At 41.8% G+C, this 26,615-nt stretch overlaps 1 protein-coding gene across 1 annotated transcript in view; it reads left to right on the top strand.

Annotated features, from left to right (window-relative positions):
* Nucleotides 1–26,615, top strand: part of DGKK (diacylglycerol kinase kappa) — a 149,247-nt gene that overhangs the window by 115,913 nt on the left and 6,719 nt on the right. The window contains exons 9-26 of the mRNA XM_037511669.2: nt 1,073–1,256; nt 1,983–2,091; nt 2,824–2,963; nt 3,801–3,882; nt 5,735–5,826; nt 6,645–6,744; nt 7,696–7,915; nt 9,434–9,538; nt 9,994–10,090; nt 11,608–11,715; nt 18,226–18,322; nt 18,576–18,683; nt 19,645–19,758; nt 20,076–20,210; nt 21,344–21,504; nt 22,044–22,179; nt 23,395–23,481; nt 26,233–26,343. Of these exons, the coding sequence (XP_037367566.1) occupies nt 1,073–1,256; nt 1,983–2,091; nt 2,824–2,963; nt 3,801–3,882; nt 5,735–5,826; nt 6,645–6,744; nt 7,696–7,915; nt 9,434–9,538; nt 9,994–10,090; nt 11,608–11,715; nt 18,226–18,322; nt 18,576–18,683; nt 19,645–19,758; nt 20,076–20,210; nt 21,344–21,504; nt 22,044–22,179; nt 23,395–23,481; nt 26,233–26,343 (2,186 nt within the window). The remainder of the gene's footprint in view (nt 1–1,072; nt 1,257–1,982; nt 2,092–2,823; nt 2,964–3,800; nt 3,883–5,734; nt 5,827–6,644; nt 6,745–7,695; nt 7,916–9,433; nt 9,539–9,993; nt 10,091–11,607; nt 11,716–18,225; nt 18,323–18,575; nt 18,684–19,644; nt 19,759–20,075; nt 20,211–21,343; nt 21,505–22,043; nt 22,180–23,394; nt 23,482–26,232; nt 26,344–26,615) is intronic.

Consider the following 26,615-nt stretch of genomic DNA (forward strand, 5'->3'; position numbering starts at 1 on the left):
AGTCTTCCTTTTCACCAGGTTACAACAGATGGGACATCTTACCCCACTGCCCCCCCCCCACACACACACCATTCAGGAGTGAGCCACATGCCTTTTGCCCTTTGCATTTATTTTTTGCTGGGGTATCCCTGCCAAGCCACAAACTCAGAGATTTGGCAGCTTACAATTTGTCTAGCATCTCCTAGGGACCCATTGCCTGTCTCCTGCCAACAGACTCTAAGACTCAGCACGAGCTGGCAGGCTTTGGCAGTTTAGACTGCTGCAACCACTTCTCTAAGGAGAATTTCAGTGTTGGGGATTATTAAAATCCTCTCTCTTGTTCAGACAACTTCCCTATAGTCTTTTGCCCCTGTGTGATAACTTGGATGGCTCTGCCAGAGCCTTAGAGGAGTGATTAAAGCTCCCTGCTTCACCCTACATTGATATGTTCTGTCCTTAGCTCCTGGCTAGAAGACATATATCCTCCCCCTCTCTCCTGACATGTATCTTCTCACTGTTAGAACTGAGCTAACCCAGGCAGAGAGAGGACTAGTTGGTGTACTGATCCTCCTCCTGGGCTGTCAACCCTTTCCTTCCTCAATTTCTCCATAGCATTTTATTAATCCTCGCCTGTAGCACCAATTTTCTAATTCCTTGTGTTCCAATATGCTCTTGTGTATAAGCCTGTTTTCCCGACTTGAAGGCAGGGATTATACCCTAACAGTTTCTAGCATGATGACTAGGATGTCATAGTTGCTCAACAGATGCTGTCTGACTGCCACCAACTGGGGCAACATTTAATAAAAGCCCCTCTGGGGTGTGTCTTGCCTTCCTCTCTGCTCTTTGGTCTTAGGAAACTGGGGCACAAGGAATCTCTGGCCAGGGTTAGATATATCCATTACCTTAACTGTGGTGTTTGCATATGTCTAAATTCATTGAATTGTTCATATTAAATATGTAAAGTCTTTTGTCTATTGATTATATCTCAAAAAAGCTGTTTTTTAAAAGTTTTTGAAAGTTGATGTTAAGTTGTATCTTGTTTCAACCTCAACGGTCCTATTCTTTTTTTCTTTCTCTTATGTGCATGTTTTAGGCCAATTAGTCGTATCTTCAGACTTCTGGAGTCTTGATTGGTCATCAGCCTGTTCATGTCCCCTTCTCATCTTCATCAACTCAAAAAGCGGCGATCATCAAGGGATCGTCTTCCTCAGAAAATTTAAGCAGTACCTTAACCCATCTCAAGTGTTTGACCTGTCGAAGGGTGGACCTGAAGCAGGGTAAGCATGGGGTGAGGGTGATGGTTGGGTAGCTAGAAGGGGATGCCACCTCTGTACATTATAGGCTAAGTTAGGCTTCTTGGAATCAGTTCTAGTACCTGGGCAGGAAAGATCTATTTCCTTAAGTCAGGACACAAACATAACTCCAGAGCATTTTGGATTGGCTGATTTGGGGGATTTTCCTTCTCCCAGGAATTCTTTGAAGCCCATGTCCTGCTCTGATTTGCCCCACCTTTTCTGGTTGGAGGAGGTAAAATAATGTCTCCTGACTTCAGAGGAAGAGGCACAAGGCTATCACTGTCCACCTTTCCTGACAGTCACTCTTTCTTTTTGCCAGAAACCAAATAGTTATCTTTCTGACATATCTATTTTATTTGGGAAACATCTGGTAGTTTGTCCCCGGTTTCTGTACACCCACTGATCACCACTAGGGCATTCTTCCAGGGCCTCAGCAAGTGGGTTTGGCCAAGATACTGATAGCTTCTAGAGCGAGGCTGAGCACAGAGGAGAGTGTAGGTTGAGGCAAAACTGGATTTCCAGGATTGCCTGGGAGCACAGCCTGTTATCTTAGATATACAGAGAGATGAGGGCTAGGGAAAAAAGGCAGGTAGGTAGCCTGTTAGTGGGGTGCAAGAGCCACAGTCTGTGGGTCCTAGCACATTGTAGGAAAGAGTTGTAAAACCCAGAAGTTCATGAAATGACTCCCTTTTCCCTTCTTCCTTCCAGGTTATGCATGTTCAAGAACTTTGCTCGCTTTCGCATCGTGGTTTGTGGTGGAGATGGCAGTGTGAGCTGGGTCTTATCTCTGATTGATGCTTTTGGACTACATGAAAGGGTGAGTCTCTACCTGACACAGTTTAGCCATTGCTAGAGAGACTGGTGTGAATTTGCTCATCTGAAGAAGTCCCTGGTCTTCACTCTCCTTGTCTATAGATTGTGTTTCCCTCTGGTTTCATTGTCAACCTATTAGTCTGTTAGTCTGAGTCTGCTCACCTGGACCATTTTCTGGTTCTCTGTGGGAAAGGGAAATGAGGAAGTTAGCAGAAAGAATGAGCAGAGCCCAAGCCCCAAAGTGAAGATTTGAAGGGGAGGATAGCAAGTAAAAAAAAAAAAAAAATGTGGCCTCAGGCGGTATTCAGCCCCCAATTTCTTTTGCCTTCTAAGGCTACTGATTATCTTCCCAAAGTCTCAAAAGTAGCAGGAACTTTCTTCTACCTCTCTCCATCGTCCCCATCCAGTCTAATATCAGTAGCTTTGTTTCCTGAGGCATCTTGCTTCCATAGCCCAGCCTGGATAGAAATTGATGTCTATATTCTTTTATAAACATGGCTCTATTCCAGCAGCTTTGCCCTTTACTGAGTGGGTTCTATATTGCCAAGAGTGGGTCCTAACTCCTTGAAGAAAATTCCACTCAACTTACATCTTCCCATTATACTTCCTAGAATCAATAGTCCCTTATTGCCAATGGCTTTGAGACCACAGTCTTTCCAAAGAGTACCTTATGGATTTTTTTATGGGTAGATCTTGGTAGGACTATCTGAAACAGGTGCTGTATTTGTTTTTGCAGTGTCAGCTGGCAGTCATCCCACTTGGAACTGGCAATGATCTGGCCCGTGTCCTAGGCTGGGGTGCATTCTGGAACAAAAACAAGTCACCTCTGAACATCCTCAACAGAGTAGAGCAGGCTACTGTGAGGATTCTGGACAGGTGAGTGACTGAAATACCAGGTCATTGTACCTCTCCCTGTCCCACACCCATTACTCCCACTTGATCATCTCCATTAGGAGTGTTCTAAGCTCCTTCGTAAACTCTATTCCCTTCCTGTCTTAAGTGCAGAGTAGTTGTGGGGTGTGGGCTTGTCTATTAGGAAACTGGGGTCTATCTACCATGGTTCCGTCAAACATCACTAGAATCCCTCTTTAAATTTAAAAGCTCCTAGAGCAAGAGTCCTTTGGGTGAATTTCAAGGGTTCTGTGAATCTCCTTCAAATTTTTTATAGTTTTAAAGGATTTCAAAAAAATTATGAGAGTTGAGAAATAATTGGTCTAGATTATCTCTGTTCTAGAGAAGACAGCATTGCCATCCTATCTCCTGAGAAAAAAGACTTTCTGTGCTGAGACATATGTGACTATTTGATTTATAACTGCCCTAAAATATTCCCATGAAGATGTCCTGGAGGGCTTTTTCAAGATCCCAAGCTGAGCCCAACCTACCTATCAGTAGGTCTTGGGTAGGGTGCTGCTCTGTGTACTTTACAGTAGCATGTCAAGGGATATTGATAGTTACTTACGGTTGAGAAGCACTGTCTCTGAGAACCTGCAATAGAATGCCTTCCATCACACTGACCTAGAGAGATCATGAGGTAGAGGCCCCTGTTGTGATTTACTTTGATATCAGGTATCCTGAGATAGCTTAGACACCCCCCAAAACCCACCTCCCCTCACCATTTAAACAGTCTGACCTCTTTCTTAATATATGAAGCATTGATTCCAGCTTGTGATGAAACAGCCCTGAATATCTGTTGGCATTTGAACTTCATTTCAGATGGAGTGTGATGATCCGTGAGACCCCTAGACAAACCCCATTGCTGAAAGGACAGGTTGAAATGGATGCACACAGATTTGAGGTAACTTCCCAGATATAATTCAACATTTTTGTTACATAGTGAAATAACAAACAAAATCCAGAGAAACACTTTTGTATCATCCAGGGGCTGGGTGAGAATGAAATCACTGAGCACTGGGGACATATTAATTAGCAGTTATTTACCAAGAACTGTGTTAGACACTGGGTATATAATTCATTCAACCATTTACTTATTGATTTATTCAAAATATTGATGGAAAGTATTCCTGAATAAGCTACTATGTGTGAGGCACTGCTCTTACAAGCTAGATAAAGAAAAATGGTATAGTCCATGTTGTCATGGAGCTCATAATCTAATTGCAGTGATAAGAAAAAGTTTTGATAAAGTAGTAAGAGTGTTAGCATAGAATGAAGTAAAGGGAAGTAGGAACACCCAGTAGGTACGACTAATCCAGTCTGGTGGAAACCAAGGAAAACAACTCAGAAGAGGTACCATTTCTGATGTGATCTAAGGACCAGAGAGAGTTAACCAAGATAATATGAAAAAGGAGGCCTGTTCCAGGCATAGGGAACAGTGTCTGTTGTTCCAAAGGCAGGAGAGAGCATGAAATATTCACAGAACTGAAATAATATATTCTTTATGACTGAGGCATAGAGACCTGGGATGAAGTATGCAGAGAAGGCAACTAAAGATGAGAGTGGAGACAGTATCAGGGTTTAGGCCAGGAAGCACCTAGTAAACCATGGTAGGAAGTTTGGACTTTTATTCTAAGAGCAATGAAAATTATAGAGGTTTTTTTTCTGATTTTATTATGAAAATTTTCAAACATATAGGTCATTTAAAATGGTAAATTCTACCATTACAGTGTCACTGTATGTGCTTTATCACACATCTGTCAATCTATCTTTCTACTATCTAATGAAGGGTCTTAAGCAGAAAGGTTCTATGGTATGTAGAGAAACAATATGGGCAAGAAGAAAAGATAGAGGATGTCGTAATTGTCTAGGCAAAAGATGATGGTGATTTGGACTGGTGAAGCAGTAACAGGGCTAATGAGAAATGGACATATTGAAGACATATTGAAGAGACAGGCTTATCAGGCCTTGGTAGATATTTGAATGTAGGGGGTGATAGAGAAGGAGTAGTAGAAGTTGTATCTGAGAGTTCATACTCAAGAGTCAGAGTACCTGGAATCGAATTCTGACTCTGCCACTTATCAATCCCCTCTTCCTGTGCTTCAGTTTTCTGTTCTACAAAATGGGGATAATAACAGTCCTGACGTCATAGGGTTATTATAAGAATCACATGAGATAGATAGATGGATGGATAGATTAGAACAGAAACTGGCACATAGTAAGTACTGTATAAGCGGATGCTATGATTAGTACTAATACTATTATATAAGAGACAACACTCAAGCATTGGCAAGATGTGAGTTTGAATCCCAGATCTGTTATTTACTAGCTGTGTAACATGAGATTGTTCATGGAATGAACCTCCTTCACATGAGCTTTTGAGTATTAATTTAATTAAAATGAAACAATATACATCACTTGCTTTTAGAATGATCACAAATCTAAGATTATCTGTGAGAAACTTCAACAAGATCTGTTTTGTTGTTATAATTACAGAGAGACACTTGAGTTGTTAATGAAGAGTCAGTAGGTGAACGACAGAATTGGATGGTTGGTGATCAACTTAACGTAGTACATACACAAGTTGAGTCTCAATGATGCACACCTGAAAGTTACATAGTGTTATAATGCAGTGTTAGTTCAATAAAAATGATAAAAAAAAATAAATAGGAGTCTGTGGGATATAATGAGGGGATGGGGAGGACACTATGCCATGGAGCTAAGACTCCAAGGCTGAGCACTCCTTTTGCCCACAGGCTGCTGCCATCCAACACTTAGAATCTGCGACCACTGAGCTGAACAAAATCCTGAAGGCCAAGTACCCTACAGAGATGATCATTGCGACCAGGTCAGTCTTCCGTTGGCTCTCAAACCTTGGGTGTTTTTGTCCCTCCTGAGCTCTCCCAAGATTAGAGATGGGATAGTTTATTTGGATAAACATTTGGGTAGTTTAGGGGGCTGAGGGCAAGGAAACTGTATCCTTACCTTCTGAACTGAATTTTTTCCAACCCAGACCTCCTAAATGGAAAGTTTAGGATCAGTGGGGGAGGGGGAGATTAGAGTGAGGCCTTCTGCCACTCCAAAAAGACAAAGCCTTTGGATTTGAAAGAAGGCCTACAGAAGGGAAACAACATGCCACACTACCGAGAGCATAGCACCGTGCCCTGCATCTGGAAAGGTCTCTGTAGTGCTGCACAACTGCCTTATCATCACCCAGAGCAACACATTCTCTTCTTTTCAATATGTGAGTCACTGATACCTCCTGGGACTCACTGAGGATTTCCTGCGAAGTCTACCACACTCTTCTTTGAGAAGCGCTTCCTATGGGGACAGTCCTCCCAATGTCACTGTGTTTGTAGGACATGAGCTTAGCTCTTGAAACATGGCTGACTCAACCCAGGGTGAAAACCTAACCCATGTTGGGCCAATTAGATGCTCTTTTCTGTAAATTCAAAATTAGGACTAAAAATATTATTACATTTGTTTTGGTACTTGCATTTTTCACTACATGTACATCAAAAGTGGGGGGGTGGAATCAAATAAAGGGAGAGGAGATGGCAAGGGAGACAGAGAGATCAGGAAGAGACAGAAGAAGGCTGTTATAAGAGAGAAGGGCTCTGAACCTCATGGTCCATGCCACATGCACTGTCTGTCTTATCTTTCCAGATTTCTGTGCTCAGCAGTGGAAGATTTTGTGCTCGATATTGTAAAAGCCTGGCGTCAGATAAAAGAGAACAATACAGCAGTAGAGTCTGTGATTTTGAAAGTAAGTTTCCCTTCCTTTAGTCTTGTACTCTGTGGAGCCAGAGCCCCCTTTTTAATTAGAAGCAAATATACCTCTCAGTGGGAATTGTTAAAGAAAGGCAAGGTGGAGGGGCTGGTACGCTCCATAATGGGGGAAAATCCAACCTCATCTCCCATTTTTAACTAAATGAAGAATGGCACTACACATACACATTCGTGTATTCATGTAGTTAAGTATATGCATCAAATATCTGCCCAAACCCAGACCAAGCATATATATGCATGGTCGTATACCAGAACATGCTAGAAAATATATACAAATGCATGCTAGAAATATATCCATGTTCACCTCTATAACAACAGCAGCACCAGCGAGAGCTAATACTTATTTAGCACTAAACTCTGTGACAGGAACTGCTCTAAATGCTTTTAATCTATTTATTTAACCCTCACAACTGCCCTAGAATATGGAAGCACAAAGAGGTTAAGTATTTCGCCTCAGGCCACAAACTGTTAGGTGATGGAGCTGGGAATCAAGCATCCATCATGTAGTGCACAACCAAGCATACACATCTACAAAAGTAGACACCAAACAAACAAAACGACAACACAGACACCAGGTACCCAGCAGAGGCACGCACACATCCACAGGCGTATGCCCATACAAACACCAATCCAGAAAGGTCTACCCATCCTCAAGTTTACCATGTTACACATCATTTTACAGGCCACTCTGACAGGAGAAAGACTTGGCAAATGTTTGATCCCTCACCACCCTTTGGTTATCTCATCACATCTATATGAGTACTTCTGTCCTCAAACTTTCATCTCCCCAAATGTAACTTTCTATGGCTAGTGTTCCTGGCCAACGACTGTCCCATCTCACCTCTCCCCATACCGCCCTGGCTCCTCATTCAGTCCTCTTCACCATGGTCCCTCCCAGCAATGTCCTCTCTCCTTCCTCTGTATATAGAGTGACATCATGTATGACAAGCTCAGTGTCCTGATTGATGTCCTGGCTGAGGAGGCAGCAGTTGAGAGGAGTGCTCCAGAATGTGCAGACAGCAGCCATGCCGATGGAAAGCCCTTTATCCCTCAAATAGACCACATGACCAAGTGCAAGCTGGAGCTGGCCACGAAGGCCCAGAATCTCCAGAAATCCTTGAAACTCATTATATTCCAAGTTGAACAAGGTGAGAATCTCAGGGTTATGGTGATCAAGGCAGGGGAAAGCAATGTTTCCTGGGGGTGGTTTACTGATCTCCCTACTCAGGGTTTTCTACTTTGCTACACCAAAACTTGACCAGATTCTGCATTAAACAGCATACAAAGTCATTTCTCAGACTCTGCTGATTTGAAAAGACTCAGCTCTGATAAGCTGCCCCTTTGGCTCCTCCTAACTCCCAAGCACTCAACTCTTTCTACTCATTTATTTTTGGAACTAACATTCATCCCAAACAATTATAGCTGCTAAGTGACCTGGCTTAAAGCTCCATCAGCTTCCACCACCAACCATGAAATTTATTTTCTACCTGCTCCTGTTTCTTTCCAACCAGCAAGCCTGTGACTATTTTAGAAAGAAAATAGTGTTCATCTCTGCATGTCTTGCACGATGTTAATCAGGCACAAGGGCCATGAGAAGAGTCCTGGCAGGTCTGGCATTGATTGCCATTTCCCACAACTCATGACAGTCTGCAAGCTTCCAACTCAGTGTGAAACCTCTTATAACTCCTCCAACTTCTTAATTTGACATTTTGGTTCCCATTTATTTCCCATAACGCTTCTTTGAAAAATAGATCAGAAGATTGTGTAAAACCTAGTGTGTACTACCTGGGCAGAAGCCCATTATAGTAAGGAAGTTCTTTTATCTAGCCTTTGACTTTTAGACATGGAACCTTCTCCTGGCTGTTACCTTTAGATAACAACCTCAACCGAGATTCCAAGAAAGGAAGGTAATCACCCATCTGCATTGTGAAAGAAGTATACAGTCAGCTTGCCTCTATTTCTGTAGTTAGTGTCCATGTATTAGGGATCAGATTAGTTTTCTATGGCCATCGCCCTGTCATACCTACCCTTCAACCTGTTAAATTAACACAGAAGTCCAAATTAGAGGTACACTTGTGGGACTCGTGGGGAAGGGATTGAACCTATGAGCTATGACCCAAGTGGCACCTTGAGCTATACAATATATAGGCTGCTGAATAGGAGACTTCTTAAATATGGCCATGGGTGAGACATTTAAGTGGAAGAATGGCATGGTGCAAGAGGCTCTAGTATGGAACAAAAGTGTTGGAGTAAATGAATTAACAAAGAGGTGAGAATGGAGGGAGAAGAGCAGAGGGTATCCTACCACTTGTCTCAAGCTTCTACTCACAACATTTACTGGGTGACAAAAAAAACAGGAACCAGTAAAATAGAGAATGCTCAGTCATGAATAGGAAGAGATGTGCGGGCAGCATTGTAATGAAGCTGAGACTACAAACTGTATTTTGGTGGTTACATCAGCATCTTTGTTGTCTAACCACACTCTGACTGGCACTAACTGAACAAAAGAGATGCTCCACTTACAATGTTGTAAACCAGTGTTACCTCAAAAAAAAGTCACAAAAATAAAAAAGAAAGGTTCTGTAAGTGTTACCAATCTTCTCATTTTCCCTTTCCTCCCTCCCTACTTCCTCCCTACTTTTCTTCCTCCCTCTTTCACTCTATAGTTCTGGATGAACAAAGCCGGCAGACAATATCGGTTAAGAACTTTACTTCAACTTTTTTCCTGGAAGATGACTCAGAAGATATCAACCAGACAAGCCCAAGACACCGTAAGACTCTTTCTCTCCTTCTTTTATTCTAGTTTTCATCACTGTCTTCTAGTTCCAGAAAATAAAGACATATCCATGCATCTTCCTTTACCCATAATCCTACTCTGCTGTAACTGTCCCTCCCTCTTTCTTAGAACTCTCAACCTCTAAAATCTCATGCCAATGTCTGGAAGTAATGGCCCCATTAGGTACTTTGAAAAGACTGCCCTGTTGAAACCTAACATGTGAAGCTGTTTTCACTGTCAGCAAGCAAACAGCCCAGCCTTAATATTTCCTCAGTGGAAGTCCTTGTCCATCCAAGATGATTCCTCTTTGGAATGAGAACCCTGAATGTCAGCTAGAAAAAACTCATTGAGTTTCACTCTACTCCCACAAAGAAAACAGAGGGAAACACAAGTAGAGGGATAGGACTTTCTTGTTTGCTTCTCACACCAAGATGTCACATTTGTGTTCAGGTTCTCATCATGGAACTTTGTCTTCTATATCTTCTCTCAAAAACGAAGACCTAGATAACCTCAATTTGGAGCACTTACACTTTAAACCTGAAACTATGTAAGTATTTAGCCCTATCACCTTTTTATGACTTCTTACTTTCTTTATTTAAGAGGATAATCTAAGGATACTCAAAGTCAAATGTTGACTCTAATTACTAGTTGTGACCTTATACAAGTAATTCAACCAATCTGAGCCTCAGTATCCTCATCTATAAAGCAGAGATAATTGTAGAACTTGTCACATAGGCCTGTTGCATTTATTGAATTTAGGTATGTACAATACTTGCATTGAGTAGTGCTTGGCATCAACCATTAAGTACTTTGTTATTTCAAAGGACTTATTTTTCCACTGTTGCCTTTAACTGCAAATGATTGGAGGTGCTATAAAAAATAAATGGGCATTTAGGGGACTAAGTAAAAAATCTAAAGACACCTGTCTCACTAACCCTATCTCTTTAGAATATTCCCAGCAGCTATGTTTAGCCACATTCACTCATTTTGAGTTCTTTAAGAAGATCAGTTCCAATTTCACTTAGAGAAACCCAAATATCTGGACTATGGGTGAAGGAAAGAAATCTTGTGTGAAAGATGTAGGGTCGGTTTAGTAATAAATAAAAAAAAATCTAGGATTGAGTAGCTAAACTATGTATTTTCAGTTTCTCAGAAGGCACAGCTAGCAATTATTTAAGTTTGCTATAGCTTTCCATTTATTTCTATCTCCTACCCCTCCTTCTCGCCACTTCACAATGAACTTAAGCTCATATCTGAGCACTCTGGGTCCTCACATCAAAGCTAATGAATTTTGATCAATGGAGAGCTGGCAAATATTTAACAACCAGCACTGCGGGGGTGGGGGAGGCCTGATTTATTCCTGATTTAATAGGGATGTTAAATCCTCCCACCATGGTCTATTTCACGCTGCTGATACAATGCCACTGAGTGTGGAGTTGGGAAGTGATAGGCATAAAGAGTTATGGACATAAACAATTTACATGAGCCAGTATGAACTGGCTCTAGCACACCACTGGTTTTGATATGGATACCTGCGATGAATGCAGAAGAATTATTAATCTTAAATTTTTGGGGGTATACACACACATATCCTTGTTTATCAGTCTTTTCTCCCAAATGTGTGGTCACTTTGATGTGAAAATGCTACAAAGGAGCTCAGACATCTCTGAAAACAATAGTGTGTAATTTATTCACATCATCTATCTTTATATGAGATAACATTTCTTTATGCAAATAAGTCAGTAATAAGTCAATGATTCTATTCCCTTTTATTATGTATAGAAAATATTGGCCACTAATATCTGAGGGTCTCCAAAGATGACTCATTATTATGAGGCCCCATCCCACCACTACTCACAATTGGTTGGGTGCCCTTTTCTGTAACTTACAAGCTAATTGTTAACACTACGGTATATGTACATGTGCCTCCAAGAACATTATGGCTTAGGCCCAATGTGGAGACATTTCCTCAGTGATTTCAATCATGCAGGTGAAGTCTGCCGCCCAATGACAGCAGTTCTTCCCTGCACCAACCTCTTTCCTCTTCCCTTTGGTTAATTTCAGACGCTTCAAAGAAAGGTGTGTTATGAACAACTATTTTGGAATTGGACTGGATGCTAAAATTTCTCTGGAGTTCAACACCAGAAGAGATGAACACCCAGGGCAATACAAGTAAGGAAAAGAAACTCCTTGCCTACATTCAAACACAATCGCAATACACACATGTTCCAATATCCCCTGCCTCTCAGGCAAACAACAGAAAGAAAGAGGTCCTTTGGATGTAAGATACAACAGACCTAAGGTCAGGCTAGTGATACAGCTTTCCCCAAATAGTGACCTCGTATGTAATGACACTGCACTGGCATCCTGAAATTAGAGCTGCTTTCAAAGTCCAGATCTGCAGATTAGTTTTGTGTAAACAAAACTAACTGTGTTACTATTATTAAGAACAGATTACATTGACTCAGTTCAGCAAACTGCCTACCTTTGTTCTATTGGTGAGTGCTTGATCAACTCCTCGTAGTGTTTTCCGGCCTGTTTTTCGCTTGGAAAGATTTCTGAGCATCAGAGATCTCCCTACTGGTTCTTGGTGTTCCTAACCTGGCTTCCCTGGACCCATTGATTTTACCCCATACAGGACTGGTCTACTTAATATATTTTTGTGCTTTTCTACTACACCCTCAGGCAGCTTTACAGATCTTGTGGTAAATTGAAACTACAAGTAAAATAAGCACATATACCCCTACCACCATCCCTGCCACCAGAACGTGTTTCTCGTAGCAGGCCTGGACTGAGGAAAAAGTACTTTATCAAATATGTGTTTTAAAGATGTTATCCACCAGTCTGTTACTTGTCCTCACATTCCCTTACTAGTATCTTTTGAAATACAAGATTTAAATTTGATGAGATCCAACAGATCGATTTTTGTTCTTTTATGGACCAAGCTTTTGGTGACATATCTAAAAAAATCTTTACCCAACCAGTGGCCTAGAAAATTTGTTCCTGTTTCCTTCTAAATTTTTTGTTGTTTTAGCTCTCACTTTTCAGTCTATCATTTACTTTGAGTTAATTTTTGTGAATGGTGTGAGGTAAGAGTCTAAGTTCATATTTCTGGATGTGGATATCCAATTTCACAGCAGCATTTTTTTTTTTAATTGAGGTAACATTGGTTTACAATACTACATGATTCAGAGGCATATGATCACGTCTTCAGACATATGTTACCACACCACACCCACCACCAAGGCACCCATAGTCCTCCACCATGGTCCACTGTACCCCTTCCATAACCTACTTTTACCCTTCCCTCTTCCCCTCAGGTAGCCTCAATTCTAGATTCATAATTCTGGCGGGGTTTTTTTTGGTTTTTGTTTGTTTGTTTCATTATTTCTGACCCTTAGTTTTGTTTCTCTAAATTCCACATATAAGTGAAGCCATCTGGTATTTATCTTTCTCTTTCTCACTTATTTTGCTTAGCATTATCTCCTTCAGGTACATCCATGTTGCTACAAATGGTAGGAGTTCATCTGTATTTATAGCTGAGTAGTTTCCCATTGTGTGTATGTGTGTCTGTGTGTGTGTAGACAGACACACACCACCTCTTCTCAGTCCTCTGTCACTGGCACTCAGACTGTTTCCATAATTTGACTATTGTAAATAGTGCTTCACTGAACACAGGCATTCATATTAGTGTTTTTGTATTCTTTGAATAGATATCTGGGAGTGGAATTGCTGGATCATACGGTGGGTCTATTTTTTAAATTTCGAGAAACCTCCATACTATTTTCCAGATGGAAAACACCAACTGTTTACAAGGTTTCTTTTTCTATCCTCACCAACATTTGTTGGCTTCTTGATATGGGCCATTCTTATAGGTGTGAGGTGGTATCTCATTGTAGTTTTGAATTGCATTTCCCTGATGATAAGTGATGATGAGCATTTTTCACCTGTTGTGGTCATCTGGATGTCTTCTTTGAAAAAGTGTCTACTTTGCTCTTATGCCCATTTTTTTGATTGGGCCATTTGTTTTCTTTTTGTGGACTTGTATGAGTTATTTGTAGATCTCAGGTTTTAGCCCCTTTTCAGATCTATGATGTGTAAATATTTTCTCCCATTCAGATAGTGTTGTCTTGTTTAGTGATAGTTTCATTTGCTATGTAGAAGCTTTTTAGTTTGATGAAGTCCCATATTCTCTTTTGTTTCTCTTGCCATTGGAGACAAATCCACAGAGACATAGTGAAACCAATGTCACTGATTATTTTACCTGTTTTTTTTTTTTTACACCGGAATATGATTATATTTCAATATACAACTTCAGTACAACAAAAAAATAAAACACAGTAAAATAAGGTAAAAAAAAAAAAAAACATGGTATTCATTTGCAATGCATGACAAATTATTAATATACTTAGCCATAAATGTACTCTTAGAAACAAGTAAGAGAGAAACCAATATTCTAATCGAAATGAAAACACAGATGAAAATGAAATAACACTAAAGACTACTAAGTATGAAAGGTATATGAAGATGACTTAACAATAACAAAAAAGAAATTTCCTTGTAATTCACATTGCCTAAGATTAAAAACACTGATATTTGTACAGTTTTAGAAAACATAAGGAAATATGTAGTTTTGACTAAAAATATAAAGATTGTATATTCATATTCCAAAATCCCCACTCAATTATAATTATTTCAATACTTTAGCAGGGCAACTTCAAAATAGTTGATAAGCATGTTCACTTCATAAAGTATCTGTAGCTAATATATGATATCAAAATCAAATTGGTAATCAGTTTTTTTCTCTATGTGCTTTATGGTTTCGGGTTTTATAGCTAAGTCTTTAATCCATTTTGAGTTATTTTTTGTGTGTGGTGTGAGATGGTGGCCTAGTTTCATTTTTTTTTTGCATGTAGCTGTCTAGTTTTCCCAGCACCATTTGCTAAAGAGAATTTCCTTTCTGTGATGTATACCTTATCTTCTTTGTTGTACATTAACTGTTCATTGGCTTTTCATTATGTTCTAATATTCTGTGTTTATTTTTATTCCATCACCATACTGTTTCAATAACTGTAGCTTTTTGGTGTAGTTTGAAGTCTGGGAGTGTGATACTACCCTTCTTTTTTTGTCAGGATTTGTATGGCTATTCAGGCTTTTCTTGTGGTTCCATGAGTTTCAGTAATGTTTGTTCTATTTCTTTGAATCTGTATATTTGTATCTATAAATTGCTTTAGGTAAGGTGACCATTTTAACAATATCGATTCTTCCAAACCATGAACAGGTAATATCTTTCCATTTCTTTGTATCTTCTTCTATTTCTTTTAACAATGTCTTATAGTTTTCATTGTATGGGTGCTTTACCTCCTTTATTAAGTTTACTCCATGGTATTTCTTTTTTATTAAAGATTTATTTATTTTATACAAGAACTGGGGTACAGGTCAGAAGTGCGGGAGGGTGAGAGAATTCACCAGAGCCAGAGTGGGGAACAGAACAGGCAGACAGACCAAAGACACTGCTGAGGGGAGCAGCGGGCGAGGCAGGAGTAGTCTGCTGTGCCATATGGGGTTCTCCCTGGCCGGCGGGGAATTGAACCAGTGCTGCAGAGGCTGCAGACAGCTTTGCAGAGTGGCGCTCAGCTGCTGCACCACCAGGGAGGCCCTCCATGGTATTTAATTCTTTTTGATGTGATTGCAAATGCAATTGTTTCCCGATTTCTTTCTCATCTAGTTTGTTGTTTACCTATAGAAATGCAACTGATTTTTGTAAATCGATCTTGTAACCTACCACTTTACTGTGCTGATTCATTGTTTCTAATAGTTTTTTTTTTTTTTTTCTATTGGACTCTTTTGGGTAGTCTATGTATATTATCATGTCATCTGTAAATAGTGATAGTTTTACTTCTTCTTACCCAGTTTAGACCCCTTTTATGTCTTTCTCTCACCTTATTGAATAATAGTGGTGAAGTGGATATTCTTATACCAGATCTTAGAGGAAAAGTTTTCAACTTTTTACTATTGAGCCTGATATTAGCTGTGGGTTTATCGTATATGGCCTTTATTATTTGAGATATGTTCTGTTTTATCACCATTTTTGGAGGATTTTTATCATAAATGATTGTTGAGTCTTATCAAATGCTTTCTCTGCATCTATAGATATTATCATATCATTCTTATCTTTCCTTATGTTGATGTGGTGAACTGCATTTATTGATTTTCAGATGTTGAACTATCCTTACTGAGGCATTTTTAAAAACTACCCATTCCCTTATGTTGGCACCCTTGTGGAAAATCAATTGACCATAAATGTGAGGGTTTTTTTCCTAGAATGCTATTTCTTTTCTATTGATCTATATGTCTAGCCGTTGCCAGTGCCACAATGTCTTGATAACTGTAGCTTTATAGCAAGTTTTGAACCTGGGAGATGAAAGTTCTCCAACTTTGTTCTTTTTCAGTATTGTTTTGGTTGTTCTAGGGTTTTACATTCTTATATAACTAAATTCCTATTTTTACAGGTAAAGACATGACAGTGCCCAGAGAACTTATGATTTCAAACACACTTCAAATCATTTTGTCCTAGTCTTCTTATAGTTCAAAACTCATGTCCTGTGGTGGCTCATTTCTATAGCTCTACTTTAAGAGCTCATAGTGATAGGAAACCATATCTAGTCTTTCTAGTGATTGTAAGCCATCTGCCTGTTTTCTTTTTTTTAAAGATTTATTTATTTATTTATACAAGCACTGGGTATAGTCAGAAGCGCGGGAGGGTGAGAGAATTCACCAGAGCCAGAGTGGGAAACAGAACAGGCAGACTGACAACACTGCTGAGGGGAGCAGCAGGCATGGCAGGAGAGGTCTGCTCACCATGTGGGACCCTCTCTGGTGGCCAGGGATTGATCGGGCACTGCAGAGGCTGCGGGCAGCTTCACAGCCCAGCCTTCAAACGCTGCGCCACCAGGTGAGGCCCCATCTGCCTATTTATATCAGATACCTGAATTCATCAAGACCATGCCCTTTTCCATATCTACCCCAAGTATTCTTATATCCCTGCCTGTCCCACATTTTCTTCATGGCTCTCCCACTGAAATTTACCTAATAAACTCAGCTCCGTTCTATTGGATTAAGTGTTTGATAAGCAGATTTTGAAAGACCCCTCCATTTTGCCAGAAAAGTTATATTTCAAAGAAATTACAGATTAAGAGTAACATGTTTCAAGTAAAATTAATTCCAAGCAGTTGAAATCTTGTGCTTCAGGAGTAATACTTCATAGCTTTTTACGAACATTGCTTTCTGAATATAACCTGTTTCTTTTTTTAATTATTTATTGATTTATATTTTACATCATTGTTCTTTTTTTCTTTTTTTTTTACAATGGTTGCTTTCTTTTTTCAGGTGTAGTCCCCATAGAATTTCCATCACCAATTCACCCGCGCATCAGTGCACCACAACTGTAGTCCATTGTGCTCTTCCCACCCTTGTTCTGATCCCTCTCCCTCCCCCTCCCCTGTAGAATGTCTCTGATTTACAGATGTCTGTTTATTATTGTTTTGTTTTGTTGTGTTTTTATTGTTATTATTATTCTTTTCCTTGATCCCTTGTACTGTTCCCTCATATTCCTCCTATAAGTGAAACCATCTGGTATTTTTCTTTTTCTTTCTGGCATATTTCACTGATCATAATCTCCTCTAGCTCCATCCATGTTGCTGCGAATGGCATTAGTTTATCTTTTGACTGTTTAATAGTACTCCATTGTGTATATATGCCACATCTTCTTGATCCAGTCATCTATTTGGGGGCATTTGGGTTGATTCCAAGTCTTACCAATTATAACTAGTGCTGCAATAAACATAGGAGTGCAGGTATCCTTTTGAATTAATGTTTTTGTGTCCTTTGGGAATTCACATGGAGTCACAAAAAAACCTCAAATAGCCAAAGCTCTCCTGACTAAAACAAAGGAGAATGGTGGTATCACACTCCCAGAATTCAAAGCCATAATAATTAAAACAGTCTGGTACTTGAACAAAAATAGACACACAGAACAATGGAACCAAAAAGAAAGCCCAGAAATAAAGCCACACATATCTGGACAACTAATCTTTAATAAAGGAGCAAAGAATTTGCAGTGAAACAAGGACAGTATATTCAATAAATGGTGCTGGGAAAACAGGACCACGATAAGCAAAAGAATGAAACTAGACCACTACCTCACAACATGCACAAAAATCAACTCAAAATGGAAAAACAACTGAACATAAGCCCTGAAACCATAAAATATATAGAAGAAAATATAGGCAAAACACTACAAGGCATACATCTCAGTAACATCTTTAAAGACTCATCCCCCAAAGCAAAGAAAGTGAAGGAAAAAGTAAACAGCTGGGATTACATCCAACTGCTTCTTCCAAGTCTGAACCAATAGCAGCAGCCAGAAAAGTGGCAAATTTACCTACCGATAGGATATTGATGCTTCAAGGAACCCAGACACCCATTTCAGCAGTTGTTTGTGTGGGAGATATTAGTCACATCCTAGCATTCCTTCTCCTGTCCAGTTACCACTCAATATGATTCCTCTCTACAAGAAGACACTTGTGGAATAAGACATTGTCCCACTGTGCTTTTCCTCATCTATTTATCTTTATCTTATTCACCCTCTGACTACCTTTCCTTATCTTTATCTCTCTGTAGTAGTCGTCTTAAGAACAAGATGTGGTATGGCCTTCTGGGAAGCAAGGAACTTTTGCAGCGCTCTTACAGGAAACTGGAAGAAAGAGTGCACCTGGAGGTTAGTAGAAAAGAGGGCAGTCCTTCCTGGGTGTAGAGAAAGGAAATTTCATGACCTTGGAAATCAGTTTTCCTTTACCTTTAACTCTCATTTCACTCCAGTTCATTGGAGGAAATTATGGAAATAGATCTCAATTTTATAGATAAGAAAATGATAGGATGAAGACAAGACACAGCCCTTCCCCATCTCTTTAACTATCTCTTCATACTGATATCTGCAGAGCCAGCCAATGAGAGATACTATTTTCTTTCAGTGTGATGGAGAAGCCATATCCTTGCCCAACCTGCAAGGTATTGTAGTGCTCAACATTACCAGTTATGCTGGCGGAGTCAACTTCTGGGGAAGCAGCTCAGCAACCACGGTGAGTCTAGAACAAGGAACAGGGAGGAAGAAAGGAATGACCCTCTCTAAAGTCTCTTAGAAAGGAGAGCTGGATGGACTGGAGTAGGAAGTAGACATGGGGTAAGAGGAAGTGAGTTGTATAATCAGCAGTTGTATAATCTGTCTTTTAGACAGTTACCATCCCAAAGCATAAGAATCATCTAAACATCAGGATTAGATCAATTCTTAGGTGTTGTCTGGGCTTTGAATTTACCATGCCTCAGGCCTGACATATCTTTAAAAAGTTACTTAGGCCATGTTTGTTTGTTTTTTTTTTTTTTTTCCTCCAGGGAGATATGTTAATAAAATATCCTGAGAAAATGGCCATGACCGTTTCCTCTGAACTTACCCTAAAAGGCGATGAGGCTAATGTGGCTATGAGGTCTGGCTGTGGAGATTTTTTTTTAAAGATTTATTTATTTATTTTTATACAAGAACCAGGGTATAGGCCAGATGTGCGGGAGAGTAAGAGGATTCACCAGAGACAGAGCGGAGAACACAACAGGCAGACTGACGAAATACACTGCTGAGGGAGCAGTGGGCATGGCAAGAGAGGTCTGCTGCGCCATGTGGGACCCTCGCTGGCCAGCCGGCCGGGTTCGAACCAATGCTGCAGAGGCTGCAGACAGCTTCACAGTGCGGCGCTCAACCACCTGTGCCACCAGGGGAGGCCCTGGCCTTGCGGATTTTTGATGGTAGATTAAACAGTGAGAGAACCAGCTAAAATGTGGATGTCAAAAGGGATTAAGAGAAGAGTTGTGATCTCAGTGCCCATTTCCCAAATCAGCTCCTGACTTCACCTTTCCCCTCTTAATATGTAGTTTGTCTACTCTTTATGAGCTAGAAAGTCTCACCAGGAGCCTTTAAAGCATACTGGCTTGTGATAGACAAGGTGTGGTTACTCACAGGCGGAACATATGACACAGTTTTTCCTTCCTCAGGAATATGAGGCTCCTGCAATAGATGATGGGAAGCTGGAGGTGGTGGCGATCTTTGGCTCAGTGCAGATGGCAATGTCCCGTATCATCAACTTACATCATCATCGCATTGCCCAGGTAGGTGGACTGGGTGGGCATCAGAAAGAGGCTGAGCTCTGTGGCAGGATTACCCCAGGTTGTGGAGTAATCCCATTAATCAAGAGTGCCAGGATGGAGAGAGAAGGTTATCTGGTGGGCCGCAAAGGTGCTAACTAAGGTTGGAGACAGAGGTGGCAGAGACCATAGGAAACAAGTGTTTCCCCCCTGGGATAATTTGACTTACATCCTTGCCAGTCCAGCTTCAGATACATATTAAAGGCATGCCTATGGGATTATCAAATTGGTGTGCTGTAGTTACCTCATTTCTCTCCCCCATTCTCCCTGTTCTCTGGCAGTGCCGTGAGGTAACAATAAGCATTGATGGTGAAGACGGTATCCCAGTGCAGGTGGATGGGGAGGCCTGGATTCAGCAACCAGGCCTTATCAAGATTAAGTACAAGAACGCTGCCCAGATGTTGACAAGAGATCGGGTAAGGAGAGGCTCATCTAGGGCTCCTGCATAGCTGTCACTGGAGCACTGAATACTTTCCAGTCAAGTAGAATTCCTCAAAGGGAGGTCTGTAAGCTATTTACATCAGCATCCCCTGGGGCACTTGTTAGAAATGCACATTCCTGGCCCCACACCAGACTCACTTAACAGATAGGGATAGGTACTTGCCAGGAACTTGCATTTGTAAACAAGCTCCCTGAGACATTTTGATACATAATGACATTTGCAAACCACTGTCCAAGAAAGTAGAAAAGGAGATCTCTGCTATGGCTTTGGACAAAGTTGTCCTCCCTCCACTGTACAGAGAACTATAGCCCTCTGATGTCTCTGGTGGTGATAGAGAAATTTGCTCCTTCAACAAGACATTCTTCATTGGACATGCTCTCTAGGTTCTTCTAAGTTTCCTTAAAATTCACAATCATCACCACCTTCAGCTAAACCATTTAAACCTGGTAAGGAGCATATTGGTCAGATGTTTACAGCTTGGAAACTTTCTTCCAAGTCTCTCTAGCCTTTGGACAGTCCATCAAAACAATAATTGAGAGGGAAGAGGAAGTTCAGTTTATAAAGTGCCTCCCTTGTGCCGGGCACTTTGTATGTATTGTCTCCAGTAGGTCCTCCCAACAATCCTATGAGTTAGATACACTTATTCCTATTTTACAGGTGTGGAAAATGAGGACCAGAAAGGTTATACAATTTGGTAAAGGTCATACAACTAATAAATGACAGAAGCACAAGTCAAAATTAAATTATGTCTGGCTCCAAAAGTCCATAACAATATATTGCCCAGATTTGCCAAATGAGAACATGAAAGGTGCTCTACTGTCTTATTGATCAGGATGTCCCCATGTAAGAGTTTCTGGAAGACAAAGCTCTGTCTGATTCAAGCATGTTGTCCCAAGACTCAACATAGAAACAACAACAAATTAAAAGTTCCATGGGATAAAAGGATGGATAAACATGTAGATGGGTATATGGGGGACTAGATGGGGCCTTCGTTCCCCTTTACCTACTGAGCCCACAAATAACAAAATCTTAGACTCACAAACAGACCTGTCGCATACCCTCTTAGCTACAGCAGTCATTAGGATCTGCCACTGTCTTCATCTCCAGGACTTTGAGAACTCAATGAAAACGTGGGAGTGCAAGCACAGTGAAATTCAAGCTGCCTCTCAACCCCAGCTGGACTCCCAGGAATCTCAGGATAGCCTCTCAGATGAGGAATATGCTCAGATGCAGCACTTAGCTCAGCTTGCAGAAAACCTCATCAGCAGGTAAGTGAACTAGGCCAATGAGCTAGGATGGCTATCCCAAGAAGGATAGGAAGAAGTGAGTGTGTGTTTGTTGGCTGCTGGGAGCCTCAGAAAGGAGTCTTGCCCAGATCTGAAAACTGACAAGAGACCCTAACAATTCAGCAGGAAATCATCTTTGTGCCCAGCAATATGCCAAATTGGACTAATGAGGCCCAGGGATGATCTCTGATCTTCTGCTGCAGCAGACCCAGCAGGACTATGAATATTTATCCTTACTCTTAAATGCAGGAATCACCTATACTCCTGCATTCTGGTCCTCTGCTCTTCTAAAGCACCCAATATCTAGAAAGGATGGACAAAAGTGAATACCTAGAGAAGCGTAGAAACATTTTCTCGCCTAGATGGCTACTGAGGATGAGTAGAAATCACAGGAGGGAGTAAAGAGTCCAATTTTGGCACCCAGGGCTTTCTTTTCTACCCTCACTCCAACCCTCACCAGCACCCCAAGCCAGAAGTCCATCAGAGAACAGACCCCGCTCTCTTTCCTTACTTTATTACAGACTTTCTGACCTGAGCAAGGTCCACCAGCATGTGTCTGTCCTCATGGATTCTGTGAATGCCAGTGCTAACATCCTGAATGACACATTTTACAGTCAAGACAATGAGGCAGGCGCAGCTTCCTGCACTCCCATTGAGGTAAGGGGGATGGGACAGATGAAGGGAAGGAGTCAGACCACATAGGAAAGGAGATGAAAGAGGAGGAACGGGAGCCGGACGCATGTTAAAGCAACTGGGCAAATGATACTGCAGAAAAAACAAGTCAAGTTTGCCTTGACTTGTTACAGGTCCAGGGTGGCTATTGGGGAAATCCTGCAGCAGATGTCATCAGCTCTGAGCTGGCCCTCTTCCCTGAGAGCCATTTGGTGCACTGGCTCAGGGGAAAAGTGGCCAATGAATGGAGGGAAACCTGGCCTTGACTCTTCCTCAGGTGGATCCTGTATAACTTGACAAGGTAGCGCCTGCCATTGGAACCTGAGCTCCAGGCTGCCTTGGCTTCTCTTTTGAGGGAAAGTTCCAGATTAGGATACTTAATGACAAATGTGCCATTCTATAATTTAAGCACTGCCAGAAGATTTAGTCTTTTTTTTAATTCTTTTTTTTAAGATTTATTTATTTATACAAGAACTGAGGCCAGATGTGTGGGAGGGTGAAAGGATTCACCAGAGACAGAGCGGGGAACAGAACAGGCAGACTGATGAAATACACTGCTGAGGGGAGCAGCAGGCGAGACAGGAGAGGTCTGCTTGCCATGTGGGTATCTCCATGGCCGGCGGGGATCAAACCAGCACTGCAGAGGCTGCGGACAGCTTCACAGCACTGCGTTCAACCGCCTGCGCCACCAGTAACTTGAGTGCAGGCAAATGATATGAAAGGGCCACGTAGAGGGTCAGGGCCTCCTAAAATGTGGGTTAACTATTCCCTCAGGGCTAGTTCTTAGTAGGAGGAGGACTTAGAGTTCAAAGGCTAGACTTCAAGAAGAGAGATGGCTGGGCCTGCCAGGGAAAGGTGATTTTAGCCTGGTGGCCACAAGGGCCCACAGATTTACTTTCTGATTTGCATATTTCCTATCTCCCTATACCCACAGCACTCAATCAGTGATGCCAAATGCCAGGTTGTGCTGGGCCACTTCCTAGGACACACCAGTACATCTATCCCAGTAGTTGGGAGTTGGCATCAGTTCTGATTGATTGGTGCCCATGCGATTGTAGTTGTGCTGTATTTTGAAGATTACTTTTTCACTTCCAACCATATCCTACTGGCCTGCTCCTACCTTCCCATGGAGAACCCAGCTGCATGCTCACTAACCAAAAACTCCTCTCCTTTGTCCTTTTCCTTCCTTTCTTCTCTCAGACTCTAAGCAGAAATGATGCGGTAGATGTTACATTTAGTCTTAAAGGGCTCTACGATGACACCAAAGCTTTCCTGGATGAAAAGTTGGTGAGTGGATGGGGCTGAAAAAAGGGAGGGCAAAGTAGCCCATCTGAAGATGGTCACAGTCTGTCCCTGGTTGTAGGGCCCTGGAGGACAAGCGGGAATATTTTGGTGCTTACCTGGCAGCCTTGTGTGTCATCCTCACCCAGGCTTGTCATTGATTGTAACATTTCATAGGTTATGCTAATCCATAGGGACCACCATATGCTTGAAAGAAAATATATCCCTCTTCTCTGGAAAGTGACTGCTGGGTTCAGAGCAGGCCAGCCAGAAACAGGGCATTCTCGTCAGAGCTGACACTGCTTCAGAAGAAAGGGCTGAGCTCTTTTGACCTGCTCTGTATATCCCAAGTTTCCAAACACCTCTGTCATGTGGGGGAAGGGAGTTTGGAGTAGTGAGGAAAGTTTGGGTGATCCTGGGTTCAAATCCCAAATCTGCTACTCACTAGCTTTATTTCTTTCATAAAGCTGCTATAACAAAGTACTAAAGGCTGGATAATGTAAAACATAAATTTATTATCTTACAATTCCTTAGGTTTAGAACCTGAAATCAGGGGTCGGCAGGGCCCCAGTCCCTCTGAAATCTGTATGGGAATCCGTCCTTGCCTCCTCTAGCTTCTGGTGACTTGCTGCCAATCTTTGGTATCCCTTGGCTTCTAGATGCAATACTCCAATCTCCTGTCTTCACACAGTCTTCTCCCTGTGTCTGTCTTCACATGGTCATCTTTTTATAAGGATACCAGGCCTGGATCAGGGACCTCCCCGCTCCCATATGACCTCATCTTAAGAACTAATTGCATCTGCAATGGCCCTATTTCAAAATAAGTTCACATTCTGCGGTATTAATTATTAGGACTTCAACGTATCTTTTTTTGGGGGGTGGGGGATGAGGGGGGACACAATTCATCCCATAACACAAGCTGTGTAGAGTAAGTTTGCCTCTTTGGGTGTTAGTTTCCCTGTCTACAAAATAGGAATTATAATCTCTACCACTCCTGGTTGTGAGGATTAAATGAACTATTGTAGCTTCAGTGCCTGGTTGTGCCTGGCACATTGTAGCAGCCTGGTGACTGCTAGATGTCATTAGTGTCAGGAGAAACAGGGTTAGGCTACATTTCTGAGCTAGAAGAACAGTTGCAAGTTTCTCATAATGCAAAGCCCTAAGGCACATTTGGTGAGTGTGCTCTGAGGGGGTCAAATGATCGTGACCACCCCCTTTGGGGCTGGCTGCTGATGTCCTGAGGCAAGCGCTGTGTTTGCTTCTGCAATTAAGGTTTATTTGAAGAGGGGCTTCTGAACTGATATTGCAAGTAATGCATCCACTTCCCTTTTTCCATTTGCATATCTAATAATTGGCCCACTGCACAGGTGGCTAAGGCGATCAGGCCAGACTATCCCAGGATCCAAACCCCAGGCTACAGTCTCTGAGTGTCAGTCAACAGCAACATAATTTATTGATCATATGTATGTATATGTAGATATTGCAGCTCAGCGGCCCTGCCAGTTTGGAAAGCAGAAAATATGGAGCTTATTCTCTCATCCACACTCAGGCTTTCTTGAGGCTCATGGCAGAAAAATTGGTTCATGCCAGCCAACAACCCAAACTGAACACATACCATACCTCAGAGAGGACCTGGTAAGGAAGCACATGCACATACACACATTCCAGCCAGGCCAAAGGGCAAAGCAGGGAATTAAAAGTGACCGTGTGTTCAGAAAGACTACATCAGTGTGCCAAGAAAACAAGGCTTCTTATTTCATTTGGGTATTATTACTCTTCCCTTTGAAGAAGGACAGCAGTAAGGAGCTCAGTGTTGGCAGAGAGATGTAGCTTTATGAAGAAGTGAATCCCACCCAGGAATTCCCACTTCTTTTATTTGGCGACCTCGCTGATGCCGTGGTTCGTGATGCGCTGGGACGGGAACCAGGAAATAAAGAACAGACCCATTGAAATCCATAGAATCGACATGCATAGTTGCCTCAGCGAGAACTGGAAGGTCCTCATTAGCATTTAAAGGACCAGAGAATAGAGCCTGAGACCCAAGCCCACCCATCTACCATTTGCCAGAGAGTGAGTCTCTAGGCGCCATGTCGGAAGCCCGTTTAGTCCTCTCACCCAAACTCAGGCTTTCATGACTAGCAATCATTTTCCAGGGCCCCAGATTCCTCTTTCCTCTCTCGTCTTGAGTTTAACAACCAAGTCCCTTTCGAGCATTTGAGGGAGTGGGGGGAAAGGGATATACTTGAGCATTGCTGGTAAATATGAGCTCCCTGTAGCGTCCCCTCTGACCTTGAAGTGATAGCCACTTTTACCTGACACCCCTTCTGTCCCATCTCACCAGCACATGTACACACCTATTCTGTGTGCTGCACAGTGCTTGGCCTACAGTATATGCTCAGAAATTGGTAGCTGTTCTTTAGGGAGATACTTAGATGTCTCCAGGAACTGACAGTCAAGTGTAGAACCCTTGTTTCAGACCCTAAACTGTAAGGGTATAACTGGTCGACGTGACTCCGCTTTCTAAACTGTAAGCATGTCCAGTGTCCAGGAAAACTCCCCATCTAGCTGTTTCCTCTTTCACTTTATTGAGAAATAAAAGAGCTGGCTACACTCCAGTGATGCCAAGGCCCAAAGAGATACAAGTTGGCTCCCTGTGGCCTCATGGCCACTAGCAGGGACCTGGAAATAAGGTAGAGGGCAGGAGTCGATGAAAGGAGGATGCTGGATTGTGAACATGTTGTTTCCTGTCTTCACCAGCTGAGAAATACTGAGGATGAGACCACACTGCAAACTGCCTTGGATGCCATGAATAAGGAGTTTGAAAAGTTATCTGAGATTGACTGGATGAACTTTATCCTTGCTCCAGAGGTATGTGGCCTGGAGACCAGGGAATGAAAGGGAAGTGGGGCTCTTCTTTGGTGCCCTACCCTCTGGAGGGGCAGGGCACGGTGGCTGCTGTACAGCGGAAGTCTAGAAGTGACCTATAGCTTGAGTTTAATGGAGGCTCCTCCCCCATCTCCTAGTCACACATAGACAGGACAGGGCAAAGAGCACATTGAAAACTTAGAAAAATACCTAGAAAGAAGGATTGCTCTGTGGTAGGAGATGATTGGGAAAGAAAAAGTAAGATTGTCTTTTCT

Source organism: Talpa occidentalis, unplaced genomic scaffold (assembly GCF_014898055.3).
Source record: "Talpa occidentalis isolate TD23 unplaced genomic scaffold, MPIMG_talOcc4v2.1 talOcc4.15, whole genome shotgun sequence".
Taxonomy (NCBI): Eukaryota; Metazoa; Chordata; class Mammalia; order Eulipotyphla; family Talpidae; genus Talpa; species Talpa occidentalis.